At 51.2% G+C, this 17,889-nt stretch overlaps 1 protein-coding gene across 1 annotated transcript; it reads left to right on the top strand.

The window, feature by feature from the left end:
• Positions 1-12,734: 12,734 nt before the first annotated feature.
• On the top strand, positions 12,735-17,090 carry LOC109742132 (uncharacterized). The gene is made up of 4 exons (XM_020301207.4): positions 12,735-12,863; positions 13,348-13,826; positions 14,718-14,774; positions 16,313-17,090. The coding sequence occupies exons 2-4, from the start codon at positions 13,350-13,352 to the stop codon at positions 16,679-16,681; spliced, it is 903 nt and encodes a 300-aa protein (XP_020156796.1). The 5' UTR covers positions 12,735-12,863; positions 13,348-13,349; the 3' UTR covers positions 16,682-17,090.
• Positions 17,091-17,889: the final 799 nt, after the last annotated feature.

Raw genomic sequence — 17,889 nt, 5'->3', positions numbered from 1 at the left:
CGCCTCATGTTACCATCCGCCTTAGACGCACAGTTCGGGACCCCCTACCCGAGATCCGCCGGTTTTGACACCGACATTGGTGCTTTCATTGAGAGTTCCACTGTGCCGTCACCATAAGGCTTGATGGCTCGTCTTGTTGTCAAGGACAGCATCACCTCTGGGGGAGCCCTGGCTGTAGGCCAAACTCTCCGACTAGGCGGCTTCGTCATGACCGCCCGCTCGGCCGTTGCGCCGACGATGACTTCTCGGGTCATCAAAAACAGCCTCCACGTCGGCTCGGGATTCGCCGAGCAGATGGATCCAATGGAGCTATCTTCCTTGAACGAGCTCTTGGATCGCGTCGCCGCCCTGGGAGTCGCCACGGACTATGATCGGGTCGGGCTTAAACCCGACCAAAGGGAGATTAACTCTCCGTCGGTCACCCATCATATAGCGGTGGTGGAGGAGCAACACAGCGATTCTTCCTCTATCTTGAGGACAAACTATGTCCGGATTCCCGAGCTCTCTGAGCCAGATACCCGTCTACGGGAGGACATGGCCCAAGCTTTGAACCTAGAATCAGACAGCGGGCCAGATCTATTGGGCAACATCCCGGAGCCCGAACTGCCAAGCTCGGAAACTCCCCCGCCCCTGGGTCTCAGATCGGGTCAGGGTTCGGACCTAAATCTACCCACCCACCTAGATATACGTGATCTTTCCCATATTAGACAAGAGCCCCAAGAGACAATACATCACTATTGGGCCAGATTCCTCCTTGTAATGAGCAAGGTGAAGGACTGTCGCGAGGAAGAGACAATACATCACTATTGGGCTATAACCTTCAATGCCAGTGACGAACCTAAATTCTGAACAGCCCGAGCACCAGCCGCCTTGGTCCTTAGTCCAATTGTGGACGGCTTCCGGCTCACTAAAGTGCTCATGGACGGTGGCAGCGGATTAAACCTCATATATGAGGAGACTCTTCGAAAAATGGAAATAGACAAGAGCCGCATTGAGCGAAGCAGCACGACCTTCAGAGGAATTATCCCTAGTCGGGAGGCGCGATGTGCAGGAAAAATCACACTAGCTGTGGTATTCGGCACGCCGGAAAACTATAGGTCCGAAGAAATCACATTCCAAGTGGCCCCGTTCAGTAGCGGATACCACGCCCTTTTAGGGCGGGAGGCATTCACGATCTTCCAAGCTATACCCCATTACGGGTACATGAAGCTCAAATTTCCGGGCCCCATGGAATCATCACTCTAGCTAGTGATCCGGACATAGCACTCCGCGCCGAAAATAAAACTGCCGCACTAGCCCTCGAAGCGTTATCCGCAGCCCTGCCGGCCGAGGAACTAACTGCGCTCCACTCCACAGTGGACAGGGACGACGTGATACTCGACAAAAGACCCAAGTCCACCTCTTTTAAACCAGCGGATGAAATAGTCAAATTCCAAGTCCACCCAACGGACCCTATAAAAACAGCATCCATCGGGGCACAGTTAAACCCCACAGTAGACGCCGCACTCCGGGAGTTCTTGCGCGAGAATTGGGACATCTTCGCCTGGCATCCTTCAGACATGCCAGGAATCCCACGCAGGCTGGCCGAGCGTAGCCTTAACATTCTAAAGGGGTTCAAGCCGGTCAAGCAGACTCTTCGGCGTTTCTCTGAGCCTAAGCGACAAGCCATGGGAGAAGATCTAGCCAATCTACTTGAGGCCGGATTCATTAGAGAAATAAAACATCCGGACTGGCTAGCAAACCTGGTGATGGTACCAAAGAAGGACAAATCCTGGCGCCTATGTGTCGATTTCAAGGACCTTAACAAAGCTTGCCCTAAGGATCCCTTCCCCCTCCCCTGCATCGATCAAATTATCGACGCTACCGCAGGACACGACTCATTGTGTTTCCTCGACACATACTCCGGATACCATCAAATTAAGATGGCGGAGTCCGATCAAGGCCGCAACGGCATTCATCACTCCATACGGTCCCTTCTGTTTTAACACCATGCCTTTCAGGCTCAAAAACGCCGGTGCAACCTATCAACGCATGATTCAGACATGCCTGGAAACACAAATTGGCAAAACAGTGGAGGCATACGTAGACGACGTGGTCATTAAAACCATACACGTCGAATCCTTAATAGACGACTTGAGGCTCACGTTCGAAAATCTCCGAACATATGACATCAAGCTCAATCCGGAAAAATGCGTTTTCGGCGTGCCCGCCGGAAAGCTCTTGGGCTTCATCGTCTCTAGTAGAGGAATTGAAGCAAATCCGGCTAAAATCCGAACTCTGTCACAGTTGGCTATCCCAACAGACCTCAAGCTGAAACTAACTGGATGCGTGGCTGCCTTAAGCCGCTTTATCTCCCGATTAGGAGAAAAGGCACTACCCCTTTATCGCCTTCTTCGACGCACCGAACACTTCGAGTGGACGGATGCGTCCACGGCTGGATTGGAAGAAATAAAGGCCGTTTTGGCCACCAACCCAATCTTGGCCTCGCCAAATGTCGGCGAACCAATGCTGTTATATATAGCGGCAACACACCAAGTTGTAAGCGCAGTGCTCGTCATCGAACGAGAGACGGACGGACATAAGTTCCCGCTTCAAAAGCCGGTATACTATGTATCCACTGTCCTCACTCCATGCAAATCATGCTACCCACATTATCAAAAGATAGCATACGCGGTCTGAAAGATCGTCGATGTCGCCTAGAGGGGGGGTGAATAGGCGCTTTAAAATAATTACGGTTTAGGCTTGAACAAATGCGGAATAAACCTAGCGGTTAATTTGACAAGCACAAAACCTACAACAACTAGGCTCACCTATGTGCACCAACAACTTATGCTAAGCAAGATAAACAACTAAGTGATAGCAAGATATACGACAAGAAACAATATGGCTATCACAAAGTAAAGTGCATAAGTAAAGGGTTCGGGTAAGAGATAACCGAGACACGCGGAGACGACGATGTATCCCGAAGCTCACACCCTTGCGGATGCTAATCTCCGTTTGGAGCGGTGTGGAGGCACAATGCTCCCCAAGAAGCCACTAGGGCCACCGTAATCTCCTCACGCCCTCGCACAATGCAAGATGCCGTGATTCCACTAAGGGACCCTTGAGGGCGGTCACCGAACCCGTACAAATGGCAACCCTTGGGGGCGGTCACTGAACCCGTACACTTTGGCAACCCTTGGGGGCGGTCACCGGTACCCGTCAAATTGCTCGGGGCGATCTCCACAACCTAATTGGAGACCCCGACGCTTGCCCGGAGCTTTACACCACAATGATTGAGCTCCGAACACCACCAACCGTCTAGGGCGCCCAAGCACCCAAGAGGAACAAGCTCAAGGGCACCAAGCACCCAAGAGTAATAAGCTTCTCAACTTGTAACTTTCATGTATCACCGTGGAGAACTCAAACCGATGCACCAAATGCAATGGCAAGGGCACACGGAGTGCCCAAGTCCTTCTCTCTCAAATCCCACCGAAGCAACTAATGCTAGGGAGGAAAATGAGAGGAAGAACAAGAAGGAGAACACCAAGAACTCCAAGATCTAGATCCAAGGGGTTCCCCTCACAAAGAGGAGAAAGTGATTGGTGGAAATGTGGATCTAGATCTCCTCTCTCTTTTCCCTCAAAAACTAGCAAGAATCCATGGAGGGATTAAGAGTTAGCAAGCTCGAAGAAGGTCAACAATGGGGGAAGAACACGAGCTCAAGAGATAAGGTTCAATGGGGAAGAAGACCCCCTTTTATAGAAGGGGAAAAATCCAACCGTTATGTGCTCAGCCCGCACACGAGCGGTACTACCGCTCCACGAGCGGTACTACCGCTCTGGCGGAAGAAGCAGGGAAAAGGAGCAACCAAACATGAACCTTGGGGCGGTAGTACCGCTTATAAGCGGTACTACCGCGCACCCCAGCGGTACTACCGCTGGAGGAGCAGAACACGGGACCAAAAATGCAGTAGCGGTACTACCGCCCGACCGGAGCGGTACTACCGCTTATAGGCGGTACTACCGCGTATAGGTGGAACTGCCGTGCCTTACTGCCGTGCAACTACTGCAAAACTCGACACGAAAAATGCAAGACCCAAAATCGAGGCGGTACCAGCGCGGAACCGTAGCCGTACTACCGCTTATGGCCATAGGCGGTACTACCGCTTTGGACAGCGGTACTACCGCTTGGGGTGATAAGCGGTACTGCCGCTCTGGCCGCGGTACTACCGCTAGGAAACCAAAACAGCCATAACTTCTGCATATGAGCTCCGAATTGAGCAAACTCAAGCTTGTTGGATTGAGAAAGACGAGTAGCATCAAAACAGAGGAGTGAAACCTCCAACCGAGAAGAACCGGCATAACCTCCAACATCGAAAACATCATAGAAGATGCGAGTGAACTCCGTTTTCGATGAACTCGAGCTTGTCATCAAGATGACCATAAGCTCCAAAACTCACAAAGAGAAGAACCAAACAAGAACCAACAAAGATGATGCAAGGATGCAATGGTTTGAGCTCTCTATGAACGATACGATCAAGCTACTCATCGAGAGCCCCCCTTGATAGTACGGCAATCGATCCTATAACCCGGTCTCCCAACTACCATCATGAGACCGGTAAAATAGAAAACCTATCAAGAGCAAACCTTTGCCTTGCACATGGTCCACTTGAGCTAGATGATGACGATCTTGACTCTCTCAAGTTGGACCACCTTTCTTGGTTGTGTTGGCTCGATGAAGACTAGTTGATTGCTCCCCCATACTCCACTATGGGTGAGCCACTCTTCCGCACATCTTCACCGGTCCATTGTCACCACAATGGACGGCAAGCTTCAAGCATTTGATCTCGTCATGATGCTTCACTTGAACTTGCGCACCGCAACATCTTCACAAGTCCATTGTCGCCACAATGGACGGCAAGCTTCAAGCATTTGATCTCTTCATGATGCTTCACTTGAACTTGCACACCGCAACCTAACCCCACAAAGAACTCTCACGAAGATCATGGGTTAGTACACAAAGCGTAATCGACAATGCTTACCACACCATGGGATCGCTTGATCCCTCTCGGTACATCTTGTGCGCTTTGTGTGTTGATCAACTTGATTCACTCTTGACTTAGTCTTGATCAACCTTGACTCTTTCCAACTCTCTTCATTTGGATGATGTCTTGAAGGTAAACATGAATGATCACACAATCTTCTTCTTCAAGACATGCTTGCAATAAGTTCTACTCTCACATGACCAATCTTTGGATAATTCCTTAATAACACCTTGGTCACCACATAAACTCCTTGAAACCAACACATGGACTTCAAGAAATGCCTATGGACAAATCCTTCAAATATAACTCAAGGCAACCATTAGTCCATAGAGATTGTCATCAATTACCAAAACCAAACATGGGGGCACCGCATGTTCTTTCACGGTCTTCATGGCATCCCAGAAATTATGACACTACTTTCAAGAGTGTTCAATTACGGTGGCCTCGGAAGTACCACTCAACGACATAATAAATAACCACGATGCCACGGGCCGGATTGCTAAATGGGCTATTGAGCTCCTCCCGTTCGACATAACATACAAACCACGGTGAGCCATTAAGTCACAAGTACTGACCGATTTCGTCGCCGAATGGACAGAAGCCGAACTCCCTAAAGAGTACGGCGCGTACCCCAATCGGATCATGCACTTTGACGGCTCTAAGATGTTGGCTGGTCTGGGGGCAGGCGTCGTCCTGACATCCCCCACCGGAGATACAGTCCAATACGTACTCCAAATATTATTCACAGACTCCAACAATGCAGCAGAATATGAGGCCCTGTTGCATGGTCTCCGGATGGCAGTCTCCATGGGCATTCAACGCCTAGAGGTGCGTGGGGATTCGAACCTCGCAATATCTCAAATAAACGGAGACTTTGAGGCCAAGGATCCAAAAACGGCAGCTTACCGCAATGCCGTCCTCAAAATGTCAGCTCGGTTCGAGGGGCTCGAATTCCACCATGTGGTCCGAGAAAACAATCAAGCGGCGGATATCCTCGCCCGCATCGGCGCTAAGCGCGACCCTATCCCACCTAGTATCTTCCCTGGAAAGGCTGTTTAAGCCATCCGTGGTGTGGGAAGGGGAGACCGGCAACAACAGTCCGGATCCGGCCACATCGCCAGATCCCGAACACTCTGATGTAATCGGAGGCTCTGCCACCGAAATAACACCTTCGGCCCACGTGATTATGGCTGTCATCGCCCCGTGGACAGAACCCTTCTTGGCCTACCTAACTAAGCAAGAACTCCCTGAGAACCCAAACGAGGCACGTTGCATTGTGCGGCAGTCTAAAGCTTACAAGGTCCACGAGGGAGAGCTTTATAAGAAAAGCGCTACCGGAGTACTTCAAAGGTGCATCTTCGAAGAGGAAGGACGACAACTTTTGGCAAAAATTCATGCTGGACTCGGCGGCCACCACGCCGCAGCTCGGGCCCTTGTAAGCAAGGCCTTCCGTACAGGTTTTTACTGGCCGACGGCCCGAGCAGACGCACAGGATCTCGTTCAACGATGCGTGAGTTGCCAGCTTTTTGCAAACCAAAGCCATATGCCACCTACCGCTCTCCAAACAATCCCCATTACTTGTCCCTTTGCGGTCTGGGGACTTGATATGGTAGGACCCCTTAAAGGGGGAAGCCATAAGAAAAAATACTTCTTGGTCATGGTGGATAAATTCACCAAATGGATAGAAGCCAAACCAGTTAAAACGGCCGAGTCCGGACCAGTGATAGACTTCATATCCGGGGTCGTACACCGTTACGGCGTCCCCCACAGCATCATCACCGATAACGGCTCGAACTTTACAACCGACGAGGTAAAAATTTGGTGCCGCAACATGGGCATTAAGCTCGATTATGCTTCTGTCTATCACCCGCAAACTAACGGTCAAGTCGAACGAGCAAATAGTCTTATCATGAGCGGCATTAATCCCAGATTAGTGCGATCCTTGAAGGAATCAGATACGCACTGGGTAGAGGAGCTCGACTCCGTACTATGGGGGCTACGGACCACGCCGAATCGCACTACCGGATACACTCCGTTCTTTATGGTGTACGGCGCAGAGGCGGTACTGCCCTGTGACATCATTCATGACTCACCTCGAGTGCGCATGTACGAAGAGAAAGAAGCCAAGCTTAATCGGCAGGACAGTTTGGACGCCCTGGAGGAGGAGCGTGACGTGGCAAAAGCCCGCTCCGCATTCTATCAGCAACAGGCTCGACGGTACCAAAGCAGAGAAGTACGGGCCAAAACTTATAATGTTGGCGAACTTGTTCTACGCCTACCGGAGAAGAAAAAGAATAAGCTCAAGCCTAAATGGGAAGGTCCCTTCATTATTGACAAAGTTCTGACCGGTGGAGCGTACCGTCTGCGGGATGCATCGGACAATCGACTCGAGCCAAACCCATGGAACGCGGCCAGACTCCGACGATTTTACGCCTAGTGCCGGACTCTGTGTTCGTCTCCTACCTCCGTCAATTTTTTATATATATCTGTTACCTGTTTTTTCTTTCTTTCTTCCCTTTTTTCTTCATGGCCTTAAAAGGTTAAATTGTGTTTTGACTGCACAATCTTGACACGCTAGGCGTGCTCATTATACCTGGGGGCTTCTTATACAGAAGCTTAATATAACTGTTTTCCGGGCTCTATGCCCCACACATGTGTTACTTTTCCACATGTACCTTTTTCGCCATTATATGCATCGATATGACTTAAGTTTTGGCGAAGCTGGGTTGCTTGGCTCTTGTGTTTATGCCATACGTTCCCGTTAATTCGGCTAGGGCATAAGGGGAGCACCTCTGTGATTGTTACTGTCGGGTCAGCCGGATGTGTACCTCAGACTGGGTGAAGCCGAAAGCTAGCGTTCTTAAGGGAATATTCGGTCGATGAACAAAAGATGACTTTTATTTATTGTAATACATGCCCCCAGATGTTTATATCCTGCGTCTCTTTTCGCAGTTCGGACATGCACATTAATGCATGCGTACCCAGGGAAAGGAACCCTTAACGGAACTATTCTCCATGGAATATGTTTCTTACTATCCATGTAATATAACATAGCTAGTTGGGTACTTGTCTGTTCAAGCACTTATGACCCCTACGCCTGGTTTCCACGTACCCCGGTTTTTACATAACTGAGCGGGTATTCGGATACACTCCGGACTGTCGGGTCTAGAGGTCGAAGCGAAAAGGTCCGCCATGACAAATGATTTACAATCCGGCTAGGGACAATATATGTCACTTGAAAGTACACAGTCGCTTAGACTGACTAAATTCTTCTTCTATACCATCCAACAGGTTGTCTAGCCTACAATCCTGTTGGGAATATTTTGTGGCTGATTTCACCTGGTCATACACCAAACTGACGGGGATCTCTTTCCCATCAGACCCCACAGGTCCGACCTCGGCCATGTGGTTCGGGTCAGCCTTGGTATATCGAGTCTTCACCATGGCCCAGGCTTCCCTTGCACCTTGTCGGCAGGCAGATATCTTCCATAATCGGAAGCGCCGCCACGCTCCCTTGAGCACCTCTACGAGCTCCCCCATGCCTCCGGGCAGGGAGGCGGATGGCCACAAGGCCTGGGCAATGCCCTGCATCACCTGCCGAACTTGTTCGTGCAGTTGTGAGAGCTCTGGCAGAAGATCACCTGCAGACCCGGGCATCTCCTCCGTGGGACGACCTGTCAGCATACTACAGATATAACTCTGTTAGCCGGTTTCTTCGCCAAACTCTATAAAGGTTCGTTCAAGCACTTACTAAAAATGCCGCGTCGAAGCCTCTTATTCTCCTTTACGGAGTCAGCAAGCTGGGCTCGAACATCTTTCAGTTCAACGCCCAGCCGGATATTGGCATCTTGGAGATCATTCTTCTCCCTCCTAACCTGCTTAAGCACACGCTCGCCAGCCTTTAACTGTCGTTGAGCATGTTGCTCATCCCCTCGCACGACCCCCGGATTCATTCCGGGATCATCTGCAGAATCTATTGTTAGATTTGCATGCATGCCGCATACTAACCGGTACATGTCATTCTTTTTTATAGAGACAAGTGTTACCAGAGGGGGCCTTCTCGGACTCCTTCATTGCGGCAACTACGGCCCGTAGCTGGGCTTTGCACTCTTCCAGCTCTTGAGACAACTGGGTATTCCTCTCCGTAGGAACCTACACAAATAATGATCCTTAAATCAGTTGTGTCAACTGTTTCAAGTCTCAGGGCTACTGATATACATAATTATCAGAATTTCTTACCCGTATATCCTTTACATACTAGTCCGTGGCTCTGGCAAGACCATTTTGAGCAGCTCGGATGTATGCGTCTCCTAAGTTGAAGGCATCGAACGCCTCTTGAGAGAAACAAGCGTCACGGAGTATGGCCCGACGATGCCTGTGATTCATGGCACTCTCCACTTCGCAATTCGTAGCAGACAGCCTGTCCGCATCCTCTGTAGGAGGAACATCCGGTGTTGGCCCCACGTTAGCGTCCGCCTCTAAGTCCGGCGCTGGAGCCCGACTGGTGGAGGCGTGGCCGGCCGGCTCTCCGGATATAGTCCGGCGAGCATTTTTCCTGCCAGGAACCATGGACGTTATTATATTTTAAAAGACGACAACCACGGAGCGGGGTTCTTTTTCACACCTCTGCGACGGTGTCTCAGTCCTGACCGCCTTCCTTTTAAGCCTACCCGGTTCCGGTGCCCCTTGTTGGTGAGTCACTGCGGGTTCGGCATGGCGTCCCAAGGACCTTCCCTGTAAGATACCATATGTGTGCGGTAGGTGAAGTGCGAAAAAGGGATCCTTCTCAGAAGTTGGGACTCCGGTTTTACTTACATGCGACGCAGGGAGCAGTCCAGGATAATCGGCTATGATGGCCACCAAGGCACCGTCGTGGCTTAATTGATAGAATGTCCTGTCGATGAGCTCCACAAATGTGTCCGGATCTTCTTCGAGTCCGGGGTCGAGGGCCCGGTCAGGGTCCTCTAGTTGTGGAGACGGGCTCTGGACCTCCCTCACAGCTTTTCGCAGTTCCTGCTATGAAATAGCAAGGTAAATACTTATGACGAAGAATGCGGGAAGGATCGAAGTAAAAAGTAGAAGTTCACCCAGTTTGGGGGGTTGTACATGGAGAATCCGTCCCGTGGCTTAATGCGGATGAACTCCTCTTCCTCTCCTTTATATAAGCCGGACAGTATTTTCGCTAGAGCAGCGACGGAGTCCGGTCCCTTACGAACGCAGCGGGGGGCATCGTCTTCTTCATTGAAGTTCCACATGGGTTGTCCCCGATATTGAAGTGGCTGCACCCCCCGCATATACATATTGACATAACCTCGATTATTGTCAATCCTGATTTGGCCAGCGTTTTTATCCGGCCCATCAGGTAAAGGACTTCTCCGTTATCTTCCTCCTGGGGGCTCCGAGGGCGCCAGCTGCGGCGTTTCTTCAAAGGGGCGTTGTCAAACTCAGGAAGGCCCACCCGGATAGGGTCCGGAAGGGGGACGTCCTCCATATAAAACCACTCCGAAGGCCAGTCTTCGGATGTCTTCTTCGGAGTACCGGACAGGTATCCGGTCCCGGCGATGCGCCATATCTCGGCTCCGCCTACTTGATATATTGACCCCTCCTGTGTGCGGGGTACGAGGCAGAATAGCCTCTTCCATAGCTCGAAATGAGCTTCGTAGCCCAAAAACAGCTCGCAAAGGGCGACATAGCCAGCGATGTGTAATATGGAGGCGGGAGTAAAGTTATGCAGCTGGAGGCCGTAGAACTCCAGGAGCCCGTGGAGGAACAAATGGATTGGAAATCCAAGCCCCCTTAATAAGTAAGGGACAAGGCATACCCGCTCCCCCATGGATGGGTTGGGAAAGCTCTCCGCTTGCTCCCCGCCGTTGTAGGTGGCAAGTCCGGCTCGAACGGGAACCATATACGCTGGAGGGAGAAAACCTTGGGTCTGCAACTCTACTAATTGGCTGTGGGGCACGGAACACTTCTTCCAATTGCTTGGCTTAGGGCTACGGGAGCGAGAGGAGGAGCTGCGATGGCCGGCCATGATGGGATGGACTTTTCCGGGCGCGCTCCGATGGATACTCGCTGGGGGAGGATGGTGTGATCTGGATATGAGGATCCTCGTCTCTTTAAATAGACGATTTACTTACATGGTTAGGGTGGCAAGTGTAAAAATGCCCCGACTTCTCGCATTCGCTTGACACGTGGAGGATAGCCATTATTAGGCGTAGAAGCCGAGGAGTGCAACGTTCATAGGAAGCCGGACACTACTCGACAGGTATTCAGAATTTGGAGAAGAACCCGCCTTGCAATGCCGAAGACAATCTGCGCGCCGGACTCATCGTCATTGAAGCCTGGTTCAGGGGCTACTGAGGGAGTCCTGGATTAGGGGGTCCTCGGACTGCCGGACTATATACTTTGGCCGGACTGTTGGACTATGAAGATACAAGATTGAAGACTTCGTCTCGTGTCCGGATGGGACTCTCCTTTGCGTGAAAGGCAAGCTTGGCAATTCGGATATGTAGATCTCCTCCTTTGTAACCAACTCTGTGTAACCCTAGCCCCCTCCGGTGTCTATATAAACCGGAGGGTTTAGTCCGTAGGACAAGAACAATCATAATCATAGGCTAGCTTCTAGGGTTTAGCCTCTACGATCTCATGGTAGATCAACTCTTATAATACTCATATCATCAAGATCAATCAAGCAGGAAGTAGGGTATTACCTCCATCGAGAGGGCCCGAACCTGGGTAAACATTGTGTCCCCCCGCCTCCTGTTACCATCCGCCTTATACGCACAGTTCGGGACCCCCTACCCGAGATCCGCCGGTTTTGACACCGACAGGGACCTCGACGGCGCCTGCAAGGAGGAGAACGGCGACCCTGGTCGTCGCCACCGTCGGGATGAACAAGTCACCCAGAGTTTCCTCCGGTCTGATGTCACCTCAACCAGCCCCCGCGAACGTACCGAGGCCGACGACCGCGATCGTAAGCCGTCAAGTGCAGCGAGAGAGAGCCTTCAACGCGAAGGAGACCCACCGGCAACTCACCGCCCACGCGGTCAAGACGCCATCCATCCACCCCCCGTCCGCACCGCCCGAGGCCGCCGCCGCGGCATCCACCCACCGCACACATCCCGTCAAGACATGGAGGAATACCCTCACCGCCGCCACCAGGATTCACCACACCGCGAAAAACACCAAGCCGGGCAGGACGAGGCTTGGCCACGCCGGCCAGATCCGTGCGGATCCGGCGAACCCCGGCCCACCAGCCGCCAGATCAGAGGATCTGGCTCCGATCCTAGGGCCGAGGCGGCTGGATCTGACAGGCGGCGCCGTCCCAGGCGAAGGCGCAGGGCGACACACACCGAAGGCAACGTCCGCCGCAGAGGGCTGGCCTCAGCGACCACCAGGGGAGATGCGGGCGGCGCCCGATGCAGGGTGGGGGACTCTCCAGAGGCCTAGGCGGGTGCGCGGGGAAGCCCCCGTCGCCGCCTACCGCCGAGCGGGCAAGCCCGACGACGGCTGCCGGCGGCGGCGGGGAAGGAGAAGGGGAGGTGGGGACCCGGCGGCGGCGTAGGGTTTCGCCCGAGTCGCCCGAGAGTGGATGAAAGCGAATTGTTTTCATCGGTATGTAAATTAGCAGATCCGAAATTCAAACCCGTAGCTGAGAGGCGCCGCGCATATTTATGCTGCTCCTTTCCGTAAAACAAAAAGCAAATCGAAAAAGAAGCTGCTCCTCATCCACCTCCGTTCCCCCCTTCCGCGGCTCGTTTTCTCTTCCCTCCTCCGCCGAAGCCGAACCACCCCACCGGCGAGAGAGAGCGCCGAACGACAGGGTGGGTTCTGCAAGGTACGCCCGCAGGACCACTGGTAGGTGCTTCGCTCCATCCTCCCCACCTTCCCCTCCCCCTCCCCCTCCCCAGCCTCCTGATCCGAATGCTTGTGCTCTCGTACTTTCGGGGATTTTATTTGGCGGAAATACTTTCTGGTACTTGTTTAAGGGGTTCTCGTTTTGAGTGTGTATCCAGTTGCTTATGAATTCAATCTCCATTTTCGCTTGGACTTGGAATTTATTGACTTCTGCAGTCGTACTGGTGTTTTTAGGGGGGCTCGTGCGGTTCTGTTGGGCGTTTTCGATGGTTTGAATTTCCGGTATCCCCTCTATGGTTCTGCCAAATCGAACTAGGTTACGAAAAATCTTCAGCCATTTTCGGCTGGGCCACGCGATCCGATACAAATCACGATCTCTGCACTGTTTCGCGTGTATATTATCGACACTTAGTACCGCGTTTCTGCAATTTTGCTGCAGCACTAATCCGCTTCCTCCGCTGCAGCGATGGACCCCCGCCACCTCAGCGTCGGCGTAACCCCCGGCAGCGGCGGGAGTGGCGGCCAGTCAGTGGACGCGTCAGCGAGGCGCCGCCGCCGCATGTCGGCCCCGTTGACAGGCACCCGCCTCATGCTGGCCTTCAACGCTGCTGCTGGTGACGGTTATGGCGGGAGGTCGTCCTCCTCGTCGTCGTCGTCTTCCGGAGGGTTGGACCTCTCGTTAGATGAACCGCACCCCCGCTACAGCCAACACCGTGTCTACCCCGAGTTCTCTCCGATGTCGAATATGGGGCGCCTCCTCTTTCATGGCTCTCCACTAGGGTCGCCTACGACCGACGACGATGTCCTCGTCATGGATGGTTACCTCGTCGCCGACGGCTTCAGCCCTGGCCCCAAGCGCTACGCCTCCTTCACCGACCTACGCTTGGTCCACACCAACTCCCCTGGCTCGGGCGGCAGCGGTCGCCACGGCTCCAGTCTCCAGGTAATCGATTCACACTTGTTATCGGCTTGTGTTTGGAAGAGCTCGTCATGTTGTTTCCGTGATATTGTCGGATGCGTTTGGTTGAGCTATGGTTTCATGGTCGCATTTGGTTTATGGTCTGGAAGATTGCGTGGTGTTAACAGAAATAAACAAACATCATTGATGAATTCTGAAAACGAAGTTAAGTCGTGACTTAAATAGTTAATGAAGATTTTTAAAATTAAGTTCTTAAAAAGGGGTTGTGACTTATGACAATGATGTATGGTAGATCACTTTGCATGCTGTGCTTTAATCCTATCTACAAATAGGGAAAAAGGAATGTTGAGATTTGGTGCTTTATAGTTGGACAAGTAGCGAGAAAAGAGCCAATGCAAACTGAGAAGTTACGTGAAATGAAAAGAAAATTTGGGAGCGATTGTTTCTGTAGATTAAAGCCTTTTACGAGTTCATCAAGGCAGACCAAGAGTACGGCGAATAAGCTTGCACGCTTTGCTTACTGGAAACCATGTTCTGTAGTTGCTCACAATGTTTCTTAGGACTTGGGAGTACAACAAGTCTGGTACTGACTAGCCGAATGTAGTTGACACATAGTCCTATGTCCTATCCTACCAATGGTGCACGGAAAACTCCTGTATTTATCCATCTGGAAGCTAAAATAAGGGGAGAGTTTTTCTGTTTTAGAAAAAAAGGAGGAGGAAGCATGTGGACAATAAAAGGGTGGGCAAGTTTTCCCCACCCTTGCCAAGTTCGTAGTCTGGAATTAGTAATACCAAATCATGCTTGTAAAGGAACTGACTGTTGAAAGTAGATTTCTTGAGGGGGCTAGAGTGAGGCTGCCCACGGATATGCATAATCTGATGAGTTGTTTCTCTTTTGTCGTTGATTCTGCAGTTTTCATATGGGAAGGAGTCTTGTGTGGCGCGAGTGATGAATCCAAGACATTCTGAGGTAAATATTGCTCATACCGCGGGATTCAGATAAGATTTAAATGTGTTTGATTTTATATGGTGCTTTTGCAATTCTGAACCGCAGTTTCTCTTTTGCTTCCTGTTAAAAGATTTCTTTGTTGTTCAAGGAATGGCAAGAAAATACTATGTTGTTTTTCAGACTCGTCTTTCTTTTCTTTGTTTGGGTGCTACCCAATTTCTGACGAAACAATTTTACAGATTCCTCATGAATATTTTCAGAAGTGAACCATTTGCGAATTGTTGCTAGCCACTATTTCTGAAAATGATAACAACTGTCAACTTCAGTCTTACAATAAAATAACAGAGTATATTAAGGACATGTTATTTTAAACCATTCAGGGATAGATGCTTTGTTCCTGTTTATAATCTAACAATTTCTTGGTATCTAAAAGTCGGTTATCTTGGCTGATGAACATTCTGAAACTCTGAAATTGTTGTCACAATACAACAGTGTTAGTTATCTTGGTATCTAAAAGTTGGCTATGTGGTGACCTGGGATCAATGGTTCATTCCGTGCCAGTAATATAGTTCCTTGATTCCGAGGCGGCTCTTGACGCCGTCGATATCCTCAACGACAGTCGTCGTCGATCTACAGCCGCAAGTCACTGATGTCCTTGCTGTTCACCTTCACATTGGTCGTCATTGCATCAAACTTCTGCAAAATCCCCTCCAACGATTTCTGGAGCTCCTCTGCGATCCAGAACCAAACTGGTTTGAGCAGATGGCTTTTCCGGCCTAGAAGGGTGGTAATAGCTTGCTCTGAATCGGTCTCAACACTGCGTAGGATTCCGAGCAGATTCACCAAAGGGATTCAGCACCTTTTGCGACGGAATTTTATGAGTCCGATATTGAGGTTGTGAGTGCCCTCCAACGCGGTCCATCAGACGTCCGTGGACCGGTCCGCACGTCCGAATTTCCATAAACCGGAAGCAAACCTGGAGAAGGTTTGCGGGACAGCCGCCAAGTGGGACTCTGATAGACCCATCCCACCCAGTCCGAATTTTGTAGGAATTAAGAATTTCATAGGAAAATTTTCTTTGAAGCCCTTTGTTTTGTAGGAATATAATCATATTCCTTTATAGGAAAGGAGTTAATCCTTTGTATTTCATAGGAAAAAATTAGCCTTGACTCAGTAGAAAAATTCCTATCCTATAAATCACATGACATCTCTTTTCTATTGATATTACTATCCTATATGCATCAACGGAGGCCTTAACATTTTTAGATGTAATTGTAGACTTTAGAGTTCATAACTGTTAATTATCACTTGCCTCTTTTTGGTTGGCAAGACATATCAGTGTAGCTCTGGTGATGCGTTTATATTATGTATGTCTGCTCTTGTGATTGAGTTTATATATTGCGATTATATACTCCCTCCGTTCCGAATTACTTGTCGCAGGTATGGATGTATCTGGATGTATTTTAGTTCTAAATACATCCATTTCTGCGACGAGTAATTTGGAACGGAGGGAGTACCACTTAAGACATATCTGTTCTGCTTCCTGTCGTACAATGCAGGTGGAACTTCAGCGCGGGCGACCAGTGCAGAGTGCCGGTCCCAACATGCAGGCGAGCCCCAGAACCTATCACCCATCGTTGCAGGCAGCCGGCGTTGCGACCATACCCATGAGGCCACCAGCCGCTCCGTACTTGACGCCTACGAGAGCCGCCACCACCACCTCCGCCACCGCCACTCCTGCGAGAGCGCAGGCCGGCTTCTCGTGGACACCAAAGCGGCCCGAATTGAAGCCGCCGTCGGTGCAACGGGCGACGTTTGCGTGGCCGCCGACCGAGGAGGAGAACGCGTCCATCAGCCAATGCCTGTACGGCCCCCGTGGCGCCCCTCAGCGAAGGCTGCCTGTGTTTGTGAGCATCTGCCCAGCGTGAAAACGCGCCCTCTCTCCGGTGTCCAGTGCATCCATAGGCTCGGTAACGGTAGAATCGCGCAAGACGGCCATGGATGAGGCTCGTTCTTCCAAAGGTGAGGATGCTGCCGCTGGTCGAGTTAGCGAACTGGCTCACGAATCACGACCTCTCATTTACTCCCCCCACGAGTTGTGAATGTGTTTATTGGAAAACCCTGATGACAATTCGCGTCGGTCGGGTCGGATTCCTCTGCAAATGTGCTAGTTTGCCGAGTTGGTTGGGACCAGGGGGTAGAAGCGGCTGCTGTATATGTGAGTAGAAGTAGAAGTACTGGTAAATATCGCTCGTGACACCGTTTAGTACACACACATCGCTCGTGACACGGCTTGTCTGCCGCTGTATATTCAGGATCTTGATCTCTTCGGCTGCAGTTTGTTTTCCTCAGATTGAAGAGCTTCAGCACCTTTGTGATCGGTCGTATTGAACGTTTTGTCCTTGTGTTTTTAAGATACACTTGGAATTTCCGTGCATTTCATGACTTGAATCTATAATGTTCGACAAACGCGCCAACCCGGTCATCCCTCGGGAAAAAAAAATTACAGCCCTCCCCCCCCCCACACACACACACGCACATACCCAATCCAAATGCCCAAGCTGTTCGACACCCCTCAAACCCAGCCCATATGTGGGGGCAGATACGTGGTGGAGTGGACATAGTCGGACGCGCCGCCACATTAGATTGGCCTATGTTGGCCCACCTCGTGCCCACGCCCACCATGACCAAAACCCTAGCTCACTCGTTCGCTTCGCGCCCTTTCTCACTCCACTCCCATCCACTACCCTCTCCGTCCGTTCCCCTCCCTGCGGCACCATGGCTGGCTCTGACAGCAAGGTGGACCCCATCGACTGGGACGCGTTGTTGGTAGAGGAATTGAGCGACGCCAGGGCAACCAGAAATGCCCTCCATTGGTCTGCGCCCGTCCCCTCCCCTGTCACCCCTTCTCCTGGTCGGCTCTCGGTGCTCATTCTCGCATCGCCAAACCCGCGGAGACAGACACCCTAATCAGAGGCGCAGGCGCACACCACGCGAGTTAGTGGGCCGCACACAGGGCGACAGAGGTAGGTTCTACCGCTTCGTTATCGGGTCCTGTAGGTCCATGCCCACCTAGTCTGAGGACGGCCTCCTCCAGGACTTCATTCGCCGGTTATTAACCTTAGCGGAGATGGAC

Source organism: Aegilops tauschii, chromosome 4, assembly GCF_002575655.3.
Source record: "Aegilops tauschii subsp. strangulata cultivar AL8/78 chromosome 4, Aet v6.0, whole genome shotgun sequence".
In the NCBI taxonomy this organism is placed as follows: Eukaryota; Viridiplantae; Streptophyta; class Magnoliopsida; order Poales; family Poaceae; genus Aegilops; species Aegilops tauschii.
The sequence above is the reverse complement of the archived record's forward strand: the minus strand, read 5'-3'. Positions and strand labels throughout refer to the sequence as shown.

What these genes read in the sequence shown, in the direction of transcription:
- LOC109742132 (XM_020301207.4), top strand. Translation starts at nt 13,350, where the DNA reads ATGGACCCCCGCCACCTCAGCGTCGGCGTAACCCCCGGCAGCGGCGGG. An exon ending in GCCACGGCTCCAGTCTCCAG is followed by an intron (nt 13,827 to 14,717) that starts GTAATCGATTCA and finishes TTGATTCTGCAG; the next exon opens with TTTTCATATGGGAAGGAGTC. An exon ending in TGAATCCAAGACATTCTGAG is followed by an intron (nt 14,775 to 16,312) that starts GTAAATATTGCT and finishes CGTACAATGCAG; the next exon opens with GTGGAACTTCAGCGCGGGCG.